General features: G+C 43.4%; 1 protein-coding gene across 19 annotated transcripts in view; it reads left to right on the top strand.

Annotated features, from left to right (window-relative positions):
• MACF1 (microtubule actin crosslinking factor 1) overlaps nucleotides 1–24,267 on the top strand; it is a 237,812-nt gene that overhangs the window by 97,472 nt on the left and 116,073 nt on the right. For 16 of the 19 annotated variants that reach the window (XM_083173834.1, XM_083173839.1, XM_083173838.1 and 13 more), the window contains 10 exons: nucleotides 571–709; nucleotides 791–984; nucleotides 1,066–1,228; nucleotides 3,279–3,362; nucleotides 3,524–3,631; nucleotides 3,710–3,808; nucleotides 7,828–7,965; nucleotides 9,505–9,593; nucleotides 9,676–9,811; nucleotides 11,904–16,421. In XM_083173834.1, the coding sequence (XP_083029960.1) occupies nucleotides 571–709; nucleotides 791–984; nucleotides 1,066–1,228; nucleotides 3,279–3,362; nucleotides 3,524–3,631; nucleotides 3,710–3,808; nucleotides 7,828–7,965; nucleotides 9,505–9,593; nucleotides 9,676–9,811; nucleotides 11,904–16,421 (5,668 nt within the window). The remainder of the gene's footprint in view (nucleotides 1–570; nucleotides 710–790; nucleotides 985–1,065; nucleotides 1,229–3,278; nucleotides 3,363–3,523; nucleotides 3,632–3,709; nucleotides 3,809–7,827; nucleotides 7,966–9,504; nucleotides 9,594–9,675; nucleotides 9,812–11,903; nucleotides 16,422–24,267) is intronic. The other 3 variants (XM_083173833.1, XM_083173837.1, XM_083173832.1) reach the window with 1 other exon arrangement.

Genomic DNA, 24,267 nt, shown 5'->3' with positions numbered 1-24,267 from the left:
TTACTTTATACTGCATGTAATATATATCTAGTCATCGCCAGTGTTCTTCTCACCAGAGAACACTGGCCGTGACTGATACCTCAGCACGCTTCGCTGGTGCATTGTGTGCATGTGTGCTGAGCAATCTGTTCTACACTAAATCGCCCTGTGTGTATTCTGCATTAGATTTTGTGATAGGTCCTTCTGCTCACACACTTAATCCATCATCATTTAAATGTGGTTATTTTGGTTATGGTATAGAAAATCATCGATGTCTAGATTGACAATGACTTGGTTGACCACTAATGGTCGATCACGACTAGATAGATGCCTGAAAATAGATGTCAGATGTCTAGATCGACAGTAACATAAATTGACACAAGCAAAAGGTTTTAGGAACGTGGTCGACCGTAAAAAGATAGACACTGGTTTTTCACAGTGTGTTTTGGTGTCTATGTTGTCATTGGTCGACATGGACATTGCATAAATGTTTTTATTGGCTTGTAGTTACATAGTTAAAATAAACTTTGTTGAACTGGACCTTGGTTAAAGTTATGTAAACTGATTTTTCCATGCGATACACATTTCTAGACTGAAGACCGTAGATGTCGTCATTCGGAGTTTGCAGGGAGCAGAAATTCTGGTAAAAGGATATGAAAACCGGCTAAGTCAGGAGGATACGATCCCTGCAGATTTGGCTGCTATTCAGGGTCAGCAAGACTTGCTACAGGTAGGGGTACAGATGTGACCCATTCATTTAAAAAAGCCTCTATGAAATGTTGTAACTAACATAAACTTGTTGCTTTTTCAGCAATGGCAGAGGGAGGCAGTAGACAAAGACAATGTCATTTCTGCATTGGAAGAGGATCTTGCCAAATCAAAAGAAGCAAGGGAACGCCTTAATCAGAAAACCCAAGAACGTAGCCTTGATGTAGAGCATTATCAAGACCGAACAGAAAAACTTAGAGAGCGATGGAGTGGAGTGCACAACCAGCTTGAATCACGGTATTTTCTTAAAGCATCCTTTTTCCTTCTGACTTTAGGTGACAAGTGGTCCGTTTTATTTTTTTTTTTTTCTTTAATCAGGCAATTAGAATTAGCTACAGTTCGAGAAGTACTGAAAAGTTACAGGGAGCGTCACGACAGCTTGATCCAGTGGATAGAGGCTACAAAATCACAGCAGGAGATGATGAAACCCGGACAGTCTGAGGACAGAAGAGTCTTGTCTGAGCAGCTAAATCAGCAAACGGTAAATGGGGGGAAGCTTATACTTCACACTAAGGGGGGGTATTCAATCTCTGGATTTATCAAACAGTGGAAATATTGACAGTTCAGTATTCAATCCTGACTGGGACTCTCCTACTATAGACTTTCCTCCCTATAGAGGCGAGTGTGGATTGTCGAATCCGCAGTGTTTTTTTTTTTTTTTTTACAAAACGATTGTTTTTGACGATCCACAGACTTTCAGACAGACTTTCGACTGTCGAGTTGTTGTCGAAAGCAGGCGAAACCGGTCGGGATTTTGAATGTCAGGACTTTTCCAACAGTCTGAACCCTGGACTGAATCCCCCCTTAGGCTTGTGGATAGGTCAGAAAGTATTTGACAGCTTGAGTCTTCTTGCCTCAGTTTTGGTATATTCCACAGGTATCCAGATAGAGAGAAACTGTAGGTAGAATGGAGGATTACAAGCATATAAAAAAAATAAAGGCATCTGGACAGGTGCAGCTCAAGTGCAAATTAAGCAAATAATATCCTGGTATCATCAGGGTGCATAATGCATAAAAGTGTTTCCGTAGTCACCTGCCCACATCAAGCACTCATTTGTCCCATTTCAACTTGCTAAATATTATGGGCAACAGTATTTATGGATGTGAAGAACTTCAGGGGCTAAACTTAACCCACAAAGAACAACCCACTCTTGCAGATAATCCAAATTTGTTATCCATTTATTAATCTGATGCGCATGGTGAGCAGCTGCACATTGTTTGACTACAAATTTGAACCCTTGATATGAGCAGCCAGTTTAATAAGTACTGCTGAGCAGAATCGATACAAAGAGGGGGGCGGACATCTGACATAACCGGATGTCAGCTGCCCGCCCAATTCACTGCAATTCTACACATATATGTAAGGGTGGTCTGGACCACCCTTACAAATGCGTGCGCCTTGGTCGGCGACCATCGAAAGATGTTGGAGGTTCACACTGGCATACGAATGGATGTTCATGTAAAACATCCATTCACAAGCCTTGTGAACGACTCCCACTTGCGAATGGGTGGTGCCGGCTAACCATTCGCAAGGCGGGGTTAGGGTGACTCGCAAGGGTGCAAATTCGCATCCGATGAGTCAACAGAATATGGGCCTATATGTAGTGAAGATCTTGTCATATCGCCAGTGTTCCCACCAGAGAATACTGGCCAGCACATATAGCCCAGCACACATTGCTGGTGCATTGTACGTGTATCAGCGATGCCCAGTGAGTTTACGACTGATGTTAATCTTACATCATGTCTTCTTAGTGACTAGTTCTGGATCCAACTGAGGGGTAGATTTATTAAGCTCGGTGAAGTGATAAAGTGTCTGGTTTTTATCACCGGCCAATCAGCTCCTACCTGTCATTTTTCAAACCAAGCCTGTGACGTCACAGTTAGTAACTGATTGGCCGGTGATAAAAACCAGACACTTTATCACTTCACTGAGCTTAATAAATCTGCCCCTGAGTGTTTATGGGATATTTTTGAACAATAGCCTAATAATCTGCTTTACATCACCATCAGCCAGGCTCCTTTTTTTTGTTGTTGTAGACATTGGGGGGTTTTCAATCTCAGCCGCTTTTTGCACCAGCAGAAATAGCAGCCCTCACCTATTCAATGCTGCTGTTACCAACAGCATTGAAGACCGTTTCCGATAAAACAGATCCGACTTTAAAACAAGTTTTTCGACAATCCTCATCCGTTTTCGCGGATCCACAGAGTTTCCGACAATTGACAGCGGGAACATTGAATTCCGGCTGTTGAGTTACAGTCGTAAGGAATGAAAACCGGCCCGGGATTCCGACTGTTGGGACATTCCAACAGTCAGAATCCCGGATTGAATCTCTCCCCCACATGTCTTTTACAGACCTTTTATAAATGCTTTGCTTTCAGTTTTGTGTCCACTATATGTTGAATATGAAAACCTTTTTGTACAATTATTTCTACTGGCCAATAACCAAAATTTCAGTCCTGATCACTACAATTTATTGCTTCCATTTATTAAGCACTGTATAGTGGTCTAATTAGTGATTTTATTTTCTTAGGCCCTGGTGGCTGAAATAGAGCGGAATCAGTCTCGTCTGGATGAATGTCAGACTCTGTCCCAGCAGTACTCTGTGTCAGTGAAGGTTAGTAACCTAGAAACTTTGTATAGAAATTGTCATATAGCATTCTATCTCTGCAGCTCCAGATGTTCATGTTTACGCAGTATACCACATAACATATACATACTATCTAGCTATCTAGTGACATATCTCCATGTCTGCCAAAATGTTTTCTTTTAACACAGGATTATGAACTACAGCTGATGACATACAAGGCTTTTGTAGAATCACAGCAGAAGTCACCAATGAAACGCAGGCGTATGTTATCTTCCTCTGATGTCATAACCCAGGAGGTAACCAACTACAATTAATATCCTCTCTTGTGAGATACCTGCCCACAACAAGTCCTCACTCTTCCCATTTCTATTCAGTTTATGGACCTCCGAACTCGCTACACTGCTCTGGTCACACTGACTACTCAGCACGTGAAATACATCAGCGACTCGCTGCGGAGACTTGAGGAAGAGGAGGTAATTCTTTGTAGAGTGTTCCAGGATCTGGACAATAACACCTAGAATTATCACCATTTACATACAGTTGCACTAGTGCATTTGTAGATCATGTCTAAACCAGTATTCCTTGGCGTTACTGGAGTTGATGTTACCTGACCTGGCATTGGGCCCGATTCAGACCTGATCCTATGGCCGCGAGTTTGCAGTGGCCAGCATTTAGTCACGCCACCTCCCCGCTAGGGTGAAATCTCACCTTGTGAAACAATGTGCACACTGTGTGGATGGATATGTACTTCTACACATCCATTTGCATCCGAGCGAATATGTCCAAAACGCATCGTAACAGGCTCACTTTCTAATGGTTTTTGGACTGGCAACAACTCATCACAGATGCCACTTAGCCCATGACTTACTCGGCAGTAAAGTCATATCCGGGATGGAGCTGTTGTCACACACCCTCCCCTAAAACGCTCAGGTGCACCTAGCGGCATGTCTGTGTTTTTCTTGGCACTCACACTAAACATCCAGTTTCCACCCCCCAGATGCCTACTTTCTGCCAATCACTTTGTGAACAACATGCATATAGACCCATTAGTAATGACATTTAGATTGTGGCCTTTTCAGTTAGATCCTTTTTTGTTTTTAAAGGTCCATACACACTGGGCGACTAGCGTGTATGGACGGCGATGATTGCGTTCATCGCTGCGGGGAAAGCCGCTCAGTGCATGCACACTGAGCGGCTTTCCCCCTGCCCAGCACCGACGGAGGGGGGGAGGATGGCATTGCATAGCGGAGTGCTATGCAAAGCCGTCCTGAAAGCCGCTCATCTGCTGGTATAACCAGCAGATTAACGGCTTTCCCAGTGATGTTGCGGGAGCGTGCAGCAGCGCTCACTGCTCATCGCCGGGCCATACACACTGGGCGGCTTTGAGCGGAAAGCCACTCAAACCTGCTGTTATGAGCGACTTTCAGCTCAAAGTAGCCCAGTGTGTATGGGCCTTAACCCCTTCAGTGGTGGCTTTTTTGGGGGGAGCGCTCCCCACTGGGCGAGTTTTTTTTATGGGGAGCGCTCCGTTAAAAAAAAACACCACTACCTCCCCAGGTCCTGGCAGCGTCGCTGCACTGTCAATCAGCGGCTGCCCGGACCTGTGCCCCCCGCGCCGTGTCCCTGTCCCCGACAGCCGGCTTGTCATATGCCGGCGCCGGGGACATCTATAAGAAACCCAGAGGGGAGGGAGGAGGTGGCGCCGCAGAGGGGAGGGAGCCCGGCTCCAAACAGTGGCAATTCCGAGAATTTTCCGTGCTTGCCAGACTGGGCACTGAGGCACAGCCCGGAAAATTCTCGGGATTGCCACTGAAGGGGTTAAGAATGCCAAAATGTATGATGCATGATTGTGATTTTAAATATGGGTTGTTTTAGCCAGCATGTGAAGACCTATAGTGGTGTAAAAGGACTCCACTCCACCCAAGAAACAATAAAACATTGTATGACATTTATTACTAATGTAAAGGACATTTCACCCATGTCTTAAAAAAGGGAAGGAAAGTTGATATAGCTAAATAATACAGCATTATTATGGCTTTTAGTAATAACTATTGCACATGGAAATCGCTTCAACATCTTCCTAATTTATTTCTAAACAAACTTATATGTGGAGGACATATCTGCTTCCACTGCCTGCACCTCATATGTTCTCTCTCATCCCATTGGGGGATACTTAACCTTGAGGGTATATGATGTACTTTAAATATACCAAAGCATTAACTTTGTCCTCTTCTATATTCCCATCCTGCTGGGCACGCCTTTTTCTTTCCTTACAAGAGCTGCCAAATGGCATGTTAGTTATTTGGCTGTTACTGGAGTCTAACATAGTAAATAGGACTACAGTCATTCATTCATTTTATTTATATATTTACTTTAATTGCTGCTTTACTGTAGCAGAGCCCGATAAACTCTTGCAGGAAGGAGGAACCGGTTTGGGCACAATTTTTGGACAAATTGGTGTGAAGACTAATCAAGAGTTTCCTTTTCCTTACCGTGGATTTCAATATGATGCCTGTCTGCGGCTATATCAGCCAATTACAGTAGATCTAACATTGCAGGTTTTATCTTCACACCTCTGGTGTGGAATGGAACATCTAATCAATGTCAGATTTGAATTCCAACCTTATAGTGGATTCTAGCTACCTTTTTCTCCATCTGAATCAGAACTGAGTGCACCTTTTAAATGGATGTTGCAGAAGAATCAGACTTTTAGGAGTATTCCAACTAATACAAGATTACTTGCAGATTACAGATACTTTATCTGTCACCAATACAGCATTTGGGTGATTGAGGTAATTCCACATACAGTCATGCCCCTATAGCGCAATTGTAAAAAGGCCAGCACTGTACCAAACTAGAGTTTATGGATTGTGTGGATTGCAAATGTTAGACCTTCCTTAACTATATATATATATATATATATATGTAGAAAATTGTGCTTAGTTGAGACTGACTTTGACCTGGGTTGCTAAAACTGCATAGAAGTAATCAAACCAGTGTCTGCTTTTACCCAGTCATATCACTCTCCATAGAAATATGGGGTGAAATTTAATGGGATGAGAGATTCAGAAATGAGAGATTTGATAAGAAATCTCCAGGTTTTTTTAAAGTGCCAATCAAAAACCAGTTTGATTTTGCAGTGTAAATGATTGCCGCTTTAAAAAAACTGGCGATTTCTTACCAAATCTCTCACTTTCTGAATCTCTCACCCCCCCCCGGGGGGGGGCTGGGGGGGCGCCGCAAAATTTTATGGCAGGGGGGAGCAAAATTTATAGTTACGCCACTGTATTGGATCACTTCTCCACACTTTGATCGGTTTAAATAGTCCCTTTAAATCCAAAATATTTCCTATTGCCTTTGTGTCATCACCAGCACAAACTTATTAGACATGTTATTTCAGCAGCTACATGTAGCATCACTGCAGCTTGGAAAACAACAAATTCCCTTTGATAAAGAGATTATACAAACGTTTGGCATGTGTACTCTATGGAATACATGCCTAGCATCTTAGACAACTCTTCCAAAAGTTTTCTAAAAATATGGGACCCCTGGACTTCATATTTTCAGTCACCCCCAGCATTCCAATGAGATTAAGAACATCTTTATATGTAGGTAGAAACACCCCCCCCCCCCCCCCCCAAAAAAAAAAAAAAAAGTAAAAACATAAATAATCAGAGCAACCGTCTAAAAGGCTTGAGGTCAGGAAACTGAAATTTGAGACCATGGGGGGTATTTAGTAAGGGATTTCAACTGTCGGAACGTACTGACAGTCAGAATACTGGGCGGTGCTTAAGCTTCTCTTGACCGCAACTCTACTGCTGCTATAAGTACTGACAGTTGCATATCGGAAATCCCAAGGAATTTCACAATCCATGGCTATATTCCAACAGATCTGACTAGTTTTAAAGTCGATCTGTTTTAGTTGGAAACTGCCTTCAATGCTTTCGGAAGCAGCAGCATTGAATAGGCGATGGCAGATATTTCCGCCGGTGGAGATAGCGGCTGGGACTGAATAACCCCCCACGTAGTAAATGTAATAGCCAATATGAATCTAGCGGAGAAATTGACAACATTTTTGGTAAACCAAAAGCTGGTTGGCTTTGCCTTTTAAATAAGTTGCTACTTTAATTCTTGTGAATGTGTCAACAAAATCTGCCTGCCCTACAAGACAACCCTCAATGGAGCAGCTTCAGGACCTTTCCTAAACTCAGTGTACACCAATGGGTTGGTGGAAAACTATACTTAAGTTAAAGCTTTTTGTCTGCCCTAGTTCTTGTATTTTTAAGCTTAAAAAAATATATATTTTTTAAGGGAGATTTTATTTCTCTGGGTCTTGATTTAAAAAAAATAGTATACAACAAAATAGTAATAAGGAAGTTTTCTTTATTTCCAGGGTACCCTGTTCCCCAGTGCGAGGAGAGGAATGTAAAAATGCTTTTATTTCTCAATTCCACTCTATATTTGTGTTTTATTTTCTCTTGCATCATTCCAGAAAGTAATTGAGGAGGAGAAAGAGAAGCACATGGATGACTTGAAGCGACTCTCCATGTGGGTGGCTGGACTCTCTCAGGTGGTGTCTTCACGTGGTGGAGACCGTGCTGATCTGAAGAAGTCCATCTCTGAAAAAAAGGTACAAAATGAATAGATTCTTATGTTTTGCACTAACTAATGTCATGTAATTTTCTTAGTATACAGCCATTTGTAATTGGCTTTCCTGAGTATATAAAGCTTAATGTAGAAAATTATATACTCCTAGGAAATTTCTTTCCTTCCTGCTATATTCCGCTTTGCCTCAAAAAGTGGTTCCCAAACCTAAAATCTAAAGATACATTCAGAAAATATACAAAACCTTGACACAGACTTCAAGATCTTCATTTATAAAGTATTATTTTGAGAATGAGTAAAGATCTTTGTGAACCGTGTGGTGCGAGTCTGGCTATTGATTTTGACTATATAGTCACAACTGAATGGAAAGTTAGTCTGAAGTTAAAGTGTAGTCAGCCAAAGTCAAATAGTCAAAATTGGGTCCTCAAAATTGTATCGAACCTGAATTGCACAGTGTGTCCACACCTTTACAGTAGAGTAATGCTAATTTCATATATGAAAGGCAGCTGTCCGCTTTGGACAACTGCATGATTTTGTTTGTTATAATCTTCCTGTCAGTGGAGGATTTTGATGATGTACACCTGTTGAGAAATCACACTATAAGGCAGGAATGGGAACCTTCGCCCTCCAGCTGTGGTTGAACTATACCCAGCATGTCCTGCAACAGTTTTAGCATGGCCAAATAGCACAAATGTATTAGGGCACGCTGGGATGTGTAGTTCAACAGCTGAAGGTCCGAAGGTTCCCCATCCCTGCTCTAAGGTCTGTTCCCATGCAGGCCGGCGAGTGGGGACACTCCCACACAGTTTACTCCTGAATAGGCTTAGGGCCTGTTTCACAGTTGGAAATAAATTGGGTATATAATAAGTATATACGCAGCCATATACAGTGTTGTTTTCTCCAAAACTTGCATTAGATTTACTGCTGTTGATTGTCATTATCAGTGCCTGTCCCCACGCTTCTTTCCATTCCTGTCCTATGCAAGGTGCAAAGATACATCTCCAAACAGATGCATTTTTATTTACGACCACATGACTAATGAACATTAGCTACGTAAGGACGCCCTGTTATAACCCAATTATGCCCCATTTGTCTTGATTGTAGATTTGATCAAAATGCATTGCCATTTATTTGCAATTGCTCATTTCTGAGAAGGTGCATTGCAAATTCACATAAGATACATTTTCCAGACATGCAAGTCAAATGTGGCTCTGCTGCAGCTCGGGTAACAGTGGAGTCTTGGGTGGTAAGGATGTGGGATAGTAAGGAGGGTGTCCAAAAGTAGATAAAGCTCTTTAAATATATTTAAATACTTTGTGAGTATGTCCTTGAAATTGCTTCCAAGTATGAATTTATGTGTGCAAATATATGTTTGATATTGAGTTTTGTTACAAAATGTTCTATTACAAAATCTGCTTGTTCAGTAACATTTGTATCCAAACGCCTGCTTTTGTAGCTTTACAAACAGTTCTTTTTATTGTCTGAGTTTTTGTCACCATCTTTGAGTTATGTGACAATACAGCAGTATGTATGTAGTGACGTTTGTCATTCTTTCTCTCTAAAGGCTCAAAGCGAGGAGCTTTTCTCAAAGAAAGAGCAAGTGTCTGAAGCTGTGAAGTCCATGCAGATCTTCCTGGCCAAAAATAGTGATAAGTGAGTCCTAGTGACTTGTGGGTCAATCTCTTGGGTCATCTGTACAGATAGCTGTAATCCTATATTCTGTTTGTGCAAATAGGATGTCACCTGCGGAGAGAGCAGAAATCACTGCCCAGATCCAGGAGCTGAAGGGAACATATAATCGCCTCTGTGAGGAGTCTGATAACCAGATACAGGAGCTCCATACTGAGCTTGCATGGAAAGCTGAGCAAAAGGTATACTATAAGAGTCATCTTTGTACAGATATCATACTATATATACATGTGCGTGTATTATAAGATGGTTCATATTTAGTTGGTAAAGTTTCATCTGTTTAACACCACGTGTACTTTTGTATGTATTTTCACTTGTCATGAGAGGAGGGAGAGGTGCATTGTACATGTTCATGTTGGCAACAGATTTATACCCCTTTTACACCGCCACAAAAACCTGGGTTTTTCCCTTGTGGACCCGGGTCAGCGGCGGTGTAAAAGAGGTTAACCTGCGTCCATTTACACGGGACTTCTACCCAGGTCCTGACTGGGGTGGAATACGGGCAGGACCTGGGTAGTGGGCAGTGTAAATGGGTATGCTGGGTCGTCCAGCCCGGCTCCCGTTTACTGCAATAGGGATGCCCAACCTCAGGACTGCAGCATCCTGGTGTCAGTATGGAGGTTGGGCGGGGGGCGCACATGACCTCCGCTGCTGTACTGTGCAGACGCAATGGAGGCAGGGTGTAGGTGAATGTGTAATCGCTATCCATTCACCTCGCGGACGGGGGCTGGGGGGGGTGGGGTGCACTAAGGCCGGGGGCAGCCCGGCAGCTTACCTTGGTGCTGGGCTTGCCCCAGTGCGGCAGTCCGGGGCCCAGGTGCGGCAGTCAGTGGTCTCGGCACTTGGAGATGATGTCATCTCCAAGCGCCGCCCCCATTTACACTGCAGGTCGGCACAACAGTGTTAACAGTGCAAAGCCCGGATCCGACCTGGCTTGAAACAGTGTTCCAAATACTGGGTTGGATCTGGGATTTTGGTGTAAAAGGGCTATTCGTCTACCCCAGTGATTTGGCCTGTCTTGTCTGATGGTCTTTTGCATTTAGTTCACCAAAATGGCTTCCAAAATTAATTATTTGAACCATGAAAACATGCAACCCCCAGTTTTTGCAGAACTACATATTCCAGCCGCAGCACCCCTGGCCTAGTAGGATGGACACATTTTATTATGTGCAAGAATTTTAACTAGGTTTTCTTAAACCACACAAACCCTTTAGTACATGTACTAAAGCTGCATTTTTGTGGCATGTGTCAAATTGGGAGCAGTCTTGTAACTTGAATATAAATCTTGTAACTCTCTCTCCTCACACGCTAAAAGTTTGCTAGATAAGATATTACTTTTGTGCTCCTCTGTGGATTTTGTGTTACCACACATCCTAACCATGTTTGTCATGTTTGTGCTGTTTTTATTGTGTTTAATATATATGCACGTGAATGTTTCAGGAAGCCTTGGAACTACAAGTGTTAACCATTTCTCTTTTGCTTTTAACAAACTTCTTTAAGCAGTGAAGTACAATTAACGACGTGGAAGTGTATTATATGTACTGAGCACGATGTGTCCTGTTTTTGTCTTAAAAACAATTAACTAGCATCCCCGCTTATGAGTTCAACTAACCATACAGAGGCTTTATAAAAACCTCTATGTAAACAATAAAACAAGTGGAAGTTCCCCGCACGTGGGGTTCCGTGTTGCAAACAATGCTGGCATGCTGGACGCTAACACCAAAGCTTTTCCTGTGTGTTATACATCTCCTCTTAAGGTTCTCTTGTCTCTTGCGTTTCCATGGCGCACTCATCACCTCTGGTAAGTAAACCTCTTTATTTATTTTTTCCCCTCCTCTACATCTTTTGTGCTGATTTCTGTTTTTTTTCCATATGGCACCAACATGTAAAGCAATGTAATTTATGAATCCATAAGAATTAATTTTATCTAGCTTGTGAGCAATATTTATATGCCACATGAGATTTGCATGGTCTGAGACAGTGATCATATCTAGTAATCTGGTGGTGGAGTCACATCTTATGATTTTTTTTCTCACACTTTTATTTTCCATTATATTTACTATGCTTCTCTTTTTAAACCAATGTTCTAAATCTTTCCTGCTGCAGCTTTGCAAACTTCTGGTTATAGTGCTTGCTATTATTTCTGTCTGTTGTATTGTAGCTTGGTGACTTTTAGTAAAGTATATTTAACCCTTTTGGGGTTTTTCCTCCTGCTGTAGCTATTATTTTTAATGAATACATGTGTGTCCTAATGCAGATGGTCTCTCTTTCTAGGAGAGTCCTGCTGTTGCTGGAGTTATAGACCTGAGGTCCATGGAGATCTTTCCCATTTTCTGCGCTGTGCAGAAAGGACTCATTGATCGAGATACCGGATTCATACTCCTGGAAGCCCAGGTTATCTTGTCTGGATTGGTTATTCCTGAAACAGATGAAAAGCTGACTTTAGAAGCTGCTCTTGAGAGGAACATTATTGATCTGAGATTATTTCAGCGTCTTCAAGATTTAAGTAATGCCAAGAATTTGCTAGACAAACCTAAAACTGGAAAGGAAAGGATTTTGTCCCTCATTACAGCAATTAAAGCAGGGAAAATCAGCGAAAGTGTTGGACTGAAAATATTAAATATCTATTCGGCATCAGGGTTGTTTAGGTTAACATCCACTGGAGAAATAACTGATTTAGATGCACCTTCTCAGGAACTGTTAATCAGCAGCGGTCTTATGGAAAAGTTGGATACATCTTGTGAAAAGGTTATTGATCCAAACACAGCCAAACTTGTGAGTTTAACGGAAATGATGGAGAGTTGCATAATTCATGAGTCTACTGGTCTGAGGCTTCTTCCAGTCAAACAGATAGCAGGTGGCATGGTGTGTTTGAAGTCAGGAAAAAATGTCAGCCTCTTCAAGGCAGTGGAAGAGGGCCTTCTCGATAGACAAATAGCAGTGAGACTTCTAGAGGCTCAGATATTTGCTGGAGGTATTACAGATCCCAAAACTGGACATAGATTGAGTGTAGATGAAGCTGTGAGATACCATCTGATGGATAAGGATATTGCTTGTGCTCTGCTAACCAGGCAACTGCAAGATAAAGGCATTGTAGATGTTGCAACTGGACAAAGGGTTACATTGGATGAGGCCGTTAAACGCCATCTTGTGGCTCCAAAGCTTGCCCTCCTTGTTTTGGAATCTCTTGCTTCTTTGAGTGGTTTTCTGTGGCCAGAATCAGGTGACGTGGTTCCGGTTACAGTTGCTCTTCAGGAAGGTATTGTTTCCAATGAGTTGGCTGTGAAAATCCTTGCTAACCGGCACAAGTTTCAAGGCCTTTATGTAACTAAGAGCAGAGAAGTAATGTTTTGGGACCGAGCCATACAGTGTCAAATCTTAGATGAAAGTGGTGCCAAAATATTGCAGTCTACCGTGATTCCTGATATAGCGTGCAGTCCAACAGCAGAAAGCACCAGAGAACATGGGGTCCGGCCTACCTCTGCAGCTAGCAGCTTACATTCTTTTGACAGCAGTGTTCTGAAAATGAGCATTAATTTACAATTAGAAGGCAATGAAAAACTGTTGTCTGATTTTAGGCATTTCAGCTACATAAACATTCAGAACGGTCAGAGACTTTTGCTTATTGATGGCAGTGAAAATCAAGTGACAAATTTTCTCCTAGAGAACAAAAACAATTCCAGTGGGGACTGTCTGCATGTGAAAGACATTGCCAATAAAGATTATCATGATCTTAAACAGAACGCAAACCCTAAACTTTTGCCATCTTCTGCAGACATAACTTCAGAAACAGTGTTTGAGCCACAAACAGGCCATAGTCTGCTTCCACAAAGCATCACTCTGTCCTCTGCTCCTGATCAGCATAACACACATGTGACCACACATTTAGAACTTAAAAAGTCATTCCAAAGCCTAAATCAACAAGCACTGAAACACAATGCCTCTGGTGAAAGTACCGTGGAACATAAACAAACGACACCTAACAAAGGACATAGCATAAGTGTCGCTGTTCAACCTGCTCTTCCCCTTTTATCCACCACCAGGAGTAGTAATCTTGAGTCAATGTCACAAATGCCCACTATTAAGAAAGCTCTGAACCAGGCACAATTGTTATCAAGGGCCAACGTTATACCAAATGAGAAGGATGTTCCACAAGAAAAACTAAACCTAACAAAACCTTTATCTGAAATATCTTCTGCATCTGACAAAACAAATGTCATTATTACAACAATACAGAGAGTGTCACAAAAGAGTATAGAGCATCCAGCAGTAACATCTGAGCGTGTGATGATAAAAAGTCCTGACACAAAAGAGTTGGGTGCTTTGCCTTATATTTCTAAAGATATGGTATCTGTCAATGAATATCACCCTGACATGGAGGAAGAGGATACTTTAGCTATGTTGTCTGAACAGCTCATAAACGGAGGTATTATTGATGCAAATTTCAGTAAAAAACTACTGCTAAATGACGCTGTGAGTCTTGGCGCAATCTCCAGCCACACAGCTTTGAGACTCATGGAGAGACTTGGACTGTTTTCTGGATTCTTTGACTCTCAGACATGTGAAGCGCTTAGCATTCAGGACGTCATAGAGGAAGGACTGATGGATGAAACACTCTTGAAGAAGGTCTTTGCTTCAGACAAGTCAGTTACTGGCATTGTGGATGTGCAAAACAAGAGGGTCTACTCTGTGGAAGAAGCACGGAAAGCAGGGCTTATGGATGATGAAGTTGCCAGAAGCATTTTAGAAGTTCAAGTGATTGCTGGGGGTATTTGTGATGTAAGTCGAGGCAAGAAGGTATCTGTAACATTGGCTTCTAGCTTGAACTTGGTTAGTCCGTCTTACAAAGATGAACTTATCAAGCTGGAGAAAGCTTCTAAAGGGAAAAGTACTGACCATAGGACTAAAGAGAAACTCATTCGCCTGCAGCTAGAATCTAGTGGAATCAAAGATCCAAAATCAAAGAAAGCATTGTCTATAATACAGGCTGTTAAACTAGGGGTTATTAGTAGACCTGCTGCTGTAATCCTTTTGAGTACACAAATTCAAGATGGTGGAATCATCCACCATTTATCAGGAATGAGATTTTCGGTCATTGATTCACTTAAACATGGACTTATTGACCAAGATTTGTTTGAGGAACTCTCAGAGATTGAGTGCCTGCATCAGTCAGGGCATTTTCAGTTATCAGGATTGGATACAGGTTTATCAGAAAGATTTACCCCACCTTTCCATGGTACCAAACAAGACCGCAATGTTGTTCCATACAATGACCTGTTAAAAAAATGCAAAATTGATGTTTTGACAGGACAGAGATATGTCCAACTAGATTTACTGGCAAATACAACCTGTAATGTTCCCAGTGTACCGCTAGAAGTCAAGTTAGATCTAAACCCCTTATTGTCTCATGCGCAAGACAAGAGCCCCTATGTTTCTGGTGACAACACAAGCAGTACAGGTTTTGCAGAAAACCAAGATGTCATTAAAGAGAGTGTTAAAATGATTCCATTGGAGGTTCAGGGTGAGAATGCTCTATTCTTATCTAAAAGTCTTGCAGCAGATGTAGTACATTTAAAAGATTTGTCTGTTAATAGAATCAATCTCGATAGCCAGCATTCACACATTCCAAAAGATGATAGTGTGTTGGATGTTCTACCTGTTGAGTTAATACCAAAGATGGATTTTAAGAAAGATTTTGTTGGTGACATTGTTTCTCCATTTTTGTCTGGAAAAAGTATTGTGGAAATGAGCGAACAAAGTGCAGCCATGGCTGACTCTACGGTGGTGTGTAGTAATATTACAACTAGAAAATCTTCAATTCAGCATGTGGTGAGTAAATTTGAATCAAAAGCAAAGTTGGGTTCCTCAAATGTCAAGGCGGCATCATCCACGAAGGCTGTATCCCATGCTAAAAAAGACTGGTCATATAAACGCAGTCTCCAGGAATCCGTTTGTCAGGACGCAACTTCTGGTGTAGAAGCAATAGCGGATGACAGTGTACCATTCAGCGCGGAACGTAGCTCATCAACTGGTACATCTGCTTTTCTTGATACACAAATGGATAATAAAAACTCTAGTTTAGATGTAAACCAATATATTGGTACTAGTGCTATAGCAAGAGAGTTTCCCACTCCGTCAAATGTTCTGCCAAATAAACTACAAGAGAAAGATATTGCACTTGGTTGTAGATCATTTGCAGATGAGAAACTAAAACAAATCTTGCCTGATGCTGACAATCCAAAAGCTGTTGAAAATGTTTTCGTAGATAGACAAAATAACTTAAATTTGGATGTAACCTTAACGGAACTGGAAAGCTTCCCAGAAAACAAAAATACTTCTCAAACAAGTCAGCAGGAGTGTTGGAGCATATGCCAAACTGAAGACTTGCATATGTCTGCCAAATTTGTGTCCAAAGATGAAAAGAAAACCAGCAGCAATGGTGATTCTCCGCACCTGAGCAGCGTAACTGCTACTGATGTTCTCCATCATTCTAAAGCAACGTTTCTCATGAAATCTGACCGAATAGACAGGGTGACTTTGGAAAAAGCTGTGGGGGGAACAGAGAAAAAGACGTGGAATAGTGGTGTTCATCATAGAGGAATGGAGTCCAAAGATGACAGCAGCCTCCAAGAAAGCTCTCTGTCTTTAGTTAGTGAAGCAGGACTGAATGAAAAGTATTCTGTTGTCAGCCCAGACCCCTATCCAGGCAACATTCCCACAACAGTGGAAGATGAAAAATATGTCAGAGGAACCGTTCCCACGTCCAGAATAGTGACGGAGGAAACACCCAAGGTAAAGTTATTTATTATATATTTATTGTATGCAGTAAATGTAGCTAGTGTCTTTAAAAATGAATTACTGCAGTGTGGCCTAGACTATATTGGAATTAAAATGTGTTATGAGAAATACCACAGAACATAATTTCTATAATGAACTAACATTTCTTAGAAGAGCTGTTCTGTACAGATTTCTATGTGTAAATCATTGCTTAAAGTTGACTAGCAATGAAAAAATCTTATCTACTATATCAGTTTAACACCTGCCACTCCACTATGATGACTTCTTGTTGAGTCTCTCTACGATCCTGGGCTCTATGTTATTAGCAGTGGACACATTGTGTGTTTTGTGTAATGAGTCACCTCGTGGCTATCAGAAAATTTAGCTAGAAGGTACAGTTTTTCAACATGTTGTGCCATATTTGCTTTTAACACTAGAATTGGGACAACGTTTTGACCCATTGCCATATACACTCAGTGGCCACTTCTCTAAATACATCTTTCTAGGCCTCACTTTCCCCCAGAAGTGCCAGAATTCTTAATAGATGGATTCAGCAGGGTGTTGGAAACATTTCATAGAGATTCCATGTTGATATGATGGTTTCATATGAATCTCCCATTCCACCTCATCCAGCGGTGCTCTAAAGGGCCCCATACACTACAACGATATGTTGGACCCTGAAGACGGATGGAATTTCCCTTGAATTCCTGGGAGTGATTCCATCTGATTTTGAACTTTGCTGTCTTTTTTTGCATACGATCTATCTCATGCGGTTGATCAAGCCAAGATCAATCGCATGGGATATATCTTATGGTATACACCTGTACTATAAGATATATCTTATGGGCTGTATTAGGGGGCTAGAGGGCCTCAAAAATGTCAGTCAAACTTCCTGCGATATATCGCATGCACAAAAAAACCACACCCTTTTCCATCCGATTCCATCTGAATCCGATAAATCACTGGTGCGGTACGACCGATCAAGGGACTCCTATCCGACACTCATGGGACCACACATCGGATCGGATTGGAAAACACATACGATGTGACACTTTTTACAAATGATATATCGACCAGAAAGGTCGTAATTGGTTGAAATCATGCAAAATTGTTCTAGTGTATGGAGCCCTTAAAAGATTGATGACATCTTGTGACTCTGGAGGGCATTGCAGGACCCTGAACCAGTTTGAGAGGACAATATCCTGCTTGTTATCCTGCTGGTAGTAGAAATTAGAAGACCTTGCTAGCTGTCGCCATAAAGGGTTGCACGTGGTCAGCAATATTGCGTGGGGAAAGGGTAGTTAGTGCTTAGTTAGTGAAAATCCTCTTCTGCTGCTATAGCCTATCCACATCAAGGTCTGAATGCAGTTGCTCTTCTGCCAGCGTTGTACGGTCCGGTTACTAGATTTACTACTGCTTGAACAAATCTGGCCAATTTCCTCTATCTAGCCTCTTTCATTCGGTATGTAGTCCCTGGGTCGACAATGTCTAGGTCAACAGTCAGTAGGTCGACAATGGCTAGGTCAGCACCTAAGAATGATTGACATGCCCTATGTCGACATTGACTTAAGGTCTACATGGAGATGGTCGACATGAGTAAGGTTGACATGACTTTAAAAAATATATATATTTTAAAGGTGATTTTTCATACTTTACTATCCAAGTGGGCATAGAGTGAGAATATAATAGTGGTCCGAGCGCAGCCACGCGAGGGGACGTGGTATACTTATATGCTTTCCCAGTCCCCATAGGTTGATATAGACATAAAAAAACATGAAAAACTCATGTTGACCTTATTCATGTCAACCATGTCAACCATGTCGACCTAAAGTTTGTGTCACCGCTCTGTCAATGCCAACCTAGGTTATGTCGACCAATCTTAGGTGTCGATCTAGTCACTGTTGACCATTAGTGGATGACCTAGACATTGTCTATCTATACCATAATCCTTTAACAAAGGTTTTTTGCCCACAGAACAGATGGTCACTGGATGTGTTAGATTTGCACACTAGACTCTGAACCCTAGAGAATATTATTATGCATGCAAATCCCCCTTTTCTTGCAATAACAATCATTCTGTGGCCAAATATCCTTCCCAACCATCCTGATTTTTGGAGCTCTTGACCCTGTATACATGGTTTGACGTATTAAGTTGCTTAATATACCATATATACTCGAGTATAAGCCTACTTTTTCAGAACATTTTTTATGCTGAAAAAGCCCCCCTCGGCTTATACTCGAGTGAGGGTCCCACTTGAGTCAATGGGCGGTATTCAATGAGAATACCTGCGAGGTGCAGCGAATCCTTTTTAGGATTCGCTGCACATTCGCCACGTTCCGGAGCCTCGCCGGCTCCGGTATTCAACGAGTCAGGGGCTCGCTGCCCCTGACCGGCGAATATGAGCTCCTGCGGCGAACGCCGCAGGGAGCCTGAGGACGGTGGCAGGCAGAGAGATGGAAGTCTCTGCCTGCCCCAGAACGTTTGTGGGGGGGAGGTGGGCTCCCCGGGTGCCAGGCAGCACAGGCTGCCCCCCCGGGGTGCCAGCAGGGGACCGTGTATATTCACTACACCCGATCGTAACGATCGGGTGCAGTGAATATATGAATATCTAATGAGCGGCTCGGCTCCGGCGCCCCCTGCTGGCTGCTGTGTAAAAAAAAATATATATATATTTTTTAAAATTAAATATATATTCATGTGCTTACAGCACATGAATAAAAATAGCATGCCCCTCCTCAGAATAAAATTCCTGATTTTTTGACACCAAATGTAAAAAACAAAACACTTTATTTTAAAAGTTCACATTCTACTTCACCATAAAAAGATAGCGATTGCTACTCGGTGAATCATGGCGAAAAAAACCTTGAAATGTATTCGCCATCTGCTCATTGAATAGGGTGATTCACCGTTTTTGTCAAAAATTCGCCAAACAGCACAAATTCGCCATAAAAACATGGCGAATCAGGCTCATTGAATACCGCCCAATAAGTTTTCCCAGTTTTTTTGTTGTAAAATTAGGTCCCTCGGCTTATATTCGGGTCGACTTATACTCGAGTACATACGGTAATTCCATATAATTGGCTAATTGGATAGGTGCAGTGCCAATCAAGTGTATCTTATAAAAGTGACCACTGAGTGTAAAGGCCGCCATCCACTAGTGTGAAATGGCAACTTTTTATGCGATTCCGACACATTGCTGCGACATATCACTTGTAATTTTCCTGGGATTTTGATGCGCGTTCCTTTGTGCCCTGCATCAGTCGCGGATCCTATGGGCTTCCATAAATATTAATTGCAGCCCGTATATTGTTGAACTACACATCCCAGCATGCCCTGCTACAGTTTGGCCATGCTGAAACTGATGCAGGGCATGCTGGAATGTGTAGTTCAACAACAGCTGGAGTGTCAAGGTTAGCCATCACAGCCCTAGCCTTTAGTCAGGTATATATCATTGCAAGCATTGTGGAAATGGTAACATCATATAAAGGGTATTATGTAGATAACATCACAGGAATGTGCTTATGTCACTTCTTCCACCATTCTTTTTCTCTGTCTTGATTTTAAATTGAAGAAATAACTTTACTCATACATCTGGCCTCAATACATTATTTGAGATGCCTGGCGTGTGTGAGCAGCCAGGTCCAGTGCAGCTCTGCTGAAGTAGGGCACCATTTTTTGCAGAAGATACATTTTAAATGCACAAGACTAATGTGCATGAGGAAACAGATTCATTTTATGATATATATCATATATGACATGTATTTCTCTTTCAATGGTCCTGGTGACACAGCTCAACACTGGGATGTAGGAGGGTCCGAAGGAGCCAGGCACCTATCCTAAAGTTTTAGAGGGTAGGCTCCTCCCCTACTGCATCCCTGGACTCTTCAGTTCGTGTTAGGTGCCCACTGGAGTGGGTGCTATTCTAAAGGGCTGCAGGAGCAGCCGAAGAATTAGAGTAGTTAGGGGATTTTTATTATTTTATTAACTTTTACCCTAGCTAGGTAGGCACAGTGTGAGGATTCTTATAGTGAATCCTCACACTGCTTGCGCAGCAGGAGCTGACAGAAGCGCGTCCTGTCAGCTCACTGTGCACAGGGGAGACACTGTCTGGTCCCCCTGTGCAGCGCTTATAGCCTTTTCTAAAAGGCTGCCTGGGCTCCGGAGTACCCTGAAACCGGCTCCACGCTTAGGTGGGGATCATGGGGGACAGGCGCTCCGTGATGGCGGCGGCCATTTTATGCGGAGCTTACACGCTGAGCTCCTAGATGAGAGGACAGCAGCGTTGTGACAGGCATGTTCCAAGTGATCCCCATTTGAGGGGGAGACACTGGAACTAGGAAATCCTACCTAAGGAGCGGCTTGCTGGGGGTGGTTGGCGCCAAAAGGTCACGGACCCCGCAGCAGCAGGGACCTGTGGTCTCTTCCTTCACTCTGACTTTGGCGCCTTTCAGAACGCTTGCAGCGGAGCTGAGCTGGCTTACTGATCCTGGCAGAGTGACTTGGATTTCCTGGGCATCGCTTCCCCGCAGTTGAAACCAACAGACAGATAAGTGATTGGGTGCATTGCCTCTGTATAAACGCTTGTACATTGTTTGCACTGTGTATACTGATAGATATACATTTATCACTTGCATCATGTCTGAGCATCAGGCTGTGGTTTTGGGGGAGGGAGCCCTTAATGCACTGAGCGCGTGCAATGTTTGCACACAAAAATATGTCCCTGAGCAGATGGCCAAGGGGGGCTTATGTATTACTTGCGCTGATGTGAGACCCATGGGCAGTGATCCCCATAGGGCAGAGCATATGGAACCTGCGTGGGCCAGGGCCCTAGGCAGGTCAGTAAACGCTTTGGTGCAGCTTTTGGACAGGCAGAGTGATGGGCTGGTAGAATCACAGAGACCTATGCCATCATCTCAGCAGTCGTCTGGCTCCTTGCCTCTTACCCAGGCAGATCCTGCACTTATCCAGGTGATGCAGGATACTGCAAAAGGGATTAACAGGTTCAGTGAAATGCTGGACAAAATGGATGATGTGGCAGGGACACCTAGAAGGTCTTATGCCTTAACTACTGTGGTAGATGAAGAGGAAGGAGAGTATACTGACATCCCCTGGGATCAGGGTGATGATTTGGAAGAGAACTCTGCTGCTGGTATAGAGGATCTCATTGTAGCTGTGAAGCAGGCTTTAAAGCTGACTGTGGAGGATAAGACTCCTGTTAAAGGTGTTTTTAAGCGACAGCGGAAGGAGGCTGTTACTTTTCCTTCAGATGAGGGGTTACAGGAATTGTTAGAAGGGGCTTGGAAAACTCCTGATAAGAGGCTTCAGATGCCTAAGCGATTCCTTAGTCTGTACCCCATGCCAGAGTCTCATGCGGAGCTCTGGGAAAAGGTCCCAGTTGTGGACGCTTCAGTGGCACGTTTGTCCAAGGCTACTGTATTACCAGTACAGGGCGGTGCAGCTTTTAAAGATTCTGTGGATAAAAAGCTGGAGGGAAACCTCAAGGCTATCTTTGAAGGGGTGGGGTTTACCTTACGACCCCTTATTGCTTCAGCCTGGGTTTCTAAGGCCATGATAGAGTGGGCTGGTGAATTATGCACCATGCTGCAGGCTGACCCGGGTGCATTACTGCTTGCAGAAAAGATTAAGGCAGCAGCAGAATATGCAGTTGAAGCAGAGGAGGAAGCTATTAAAATGGCAACCAGAGTGTCCACAGTCTCCATTAATGCCAGGAGAGTGCTTTGGCTAAAAGCCTGGGAAGCAGACAATGAGTCCAAGAAGGCTCTGGAAACATTAGCCTTCAAAGGAAAGGTACTCTTTGGTACCGAATTAGAGGAGATTATAAAACAGGCCACAGGCGGCAAAAGTACATTCCTGCCGGCCTCCTCAGCAAAGCAGACGTCCAGATTTTCTGCTTTTAAGCCGTCCTTTCGGCCCTCCCCTAGAGGTGGTGCGTCCTTTCGAGGACAGTCTTTCAGGGGAAGGTTTCAGCCCTCTAGAGGCAAGACACAAAAGTCAAAATTTGGCTCTTTCCACAAGAAGCCTGCCAATAAAGGAGAGGATAAACCCTCTGCATGACTGTCAGGGGCTTTGCCCGACAGTGACAAAAGTGGGCGGGCGTCTCACGCTCTTCAGGGACGCTTGGGCTTCTCTAGACCAGGATGCCTGGGTGCTAGACATCATAACACAGGGTTACAAAATCCCTTTCAGAGGGCCACCTCCGAAGAGGTTCATTCCCACATCCTTACCAAAGGAGGCACGGCTGCGTACAGCTCTTGTGAGAGCAGCGCACTCCCTTTTGGAAAAAGGGGTGGTGACACTAGTCCCCAAGACAGAGTGGAAGAAAGGCTTTTACTCCACGCTGTTCCTGGTGCCCAAACCAGACGGGTCTTTCAGACCAATACTAAATTTGAAGTCTCTAAATGTTCATTTATGGGTAGACCATTTCAAAATGGAGTCTCTACGGTCAGTACTCCTGAGTCTGGACCAGGGAGAATTTTTGGCGTCCATGGATGTCCAGGACGCATATTTGCACGTTCCTATACACCCGGAGCATCAGACCTTGTTGAGGTTTGCCATAGGAGACCTGCATTTACAATTCCGGGCGTTACCCTTTGGGCTAGCAACCGCGCCAAGGGTATTCACAAAGATTATGTCAGTAATGGCGGCGGTGCTGAGGCTCAGGGGAATCACAGTAATACCCTATTTGGACGATCTCCTGTTCAAAGCAGAGTCAGCAGCCATGCTGCAGAGTCACTTGGCAGAGGCCATCAGTTTTTTGCAGGCTCACGGCTGGATTTTAAATTTGCAAAAATCTCAGTTGGTACCGTCACAAAGGCTCCAATTCTTGGGAGTCATACTGGACACCCATCTTCATCGGGTATTCCTCCCGGAGGTAAAGGCCAGGGATCTGGTCACCCTAGTCCAGGAGATTCTCAGGGCTCAGAGCATTTCAGTATGGAGGTGCCTCAAGCTCCTGGGGAAGATGGTGGCGTCATTCGAGACGCTTCAATTTGCCAGGTTCCACTCTCGGAGGTTCCAATGGAACATTTTGTCAGCTTGGTCAGGAAACACTTTGACCATGAAATCCGAGATGATAGTGCTGTCTTCGGACACCCGAGAATCCTTGAAATGGTGGACAGAAGTAGATTCCCTTCAGTGGGGTCGGTCATTACAGACCTGGGACTGGTTGATAGTAACTACCGACGCCAGTCTCAGGGGCTGGGGGGCAATAGTCCTGGATCTCAGGCTTCAGGGCCTGTGGACGGCAGAGGAATCAGCGTTACCAATCAACATCTTGGAGCTGAGAGCTGTCTGGAAAGTCATTTCCTTGGCGGGAGACAGGTTACAGAACCTCCCCTTGAGGATTCAGACCGACAATGCCACAGCTGTGGCGTATCTGAATCACCAGGGAGGTACACGCAGCAGATTGGCCATGTGGGAGGTATCCAGAATCTTCCTATGGGCGGAACAGAATGTTCCAGCTGTATCGGCTATATTCATCCCAGGAATAGAGAATATAGAAGCCGACTTCCTGAGCAGGGAGGAGCTCAAGGAAGGGGAATGGAGCTTACACCCTCAGGTGTTTCACCAAATCACTTCGATGTGGGGAACTCCGGATGTGGACCTGATGGCATCCAGGATCAACCGTCAAGTGCCCAGGTTCTATGCCAGAACAAGGGATCCACTAGCGGAGGCAGTGGATGCCATGACTATTCACTGGCAGGGAGATCTCCTTTATGCATTCCCACCAGTACCAATGTTACCGAGACTTCTGAAGAAAATACAGGGGCAGAAGGTTCCAGTGATCTTAGTGGCCCCAGATTGGCCAAGGAGATCCTGGTACTCGAGGCTTCAGAGGTT

The sequence above is a fragment of the Crinia signifera genome, chromosome 2 (assembly GCF_055691185.1).
Source record: "Crinia signifera chromosome 2, ASM5569118v1, whole genome shotgun sequence".
In the NCBI taxonomy this organism is placed as follows: domain Eukaryota; kingdom Metazoa; phylum Chordata; class Amphibia; order Anura; family Myobatrachidae; genus Crinia; species Crinia signifera.
Note: the sequence above shows the minus strand (reverse complement) of the source record. Positions and strands in the feature narration are given on the sequence as shown.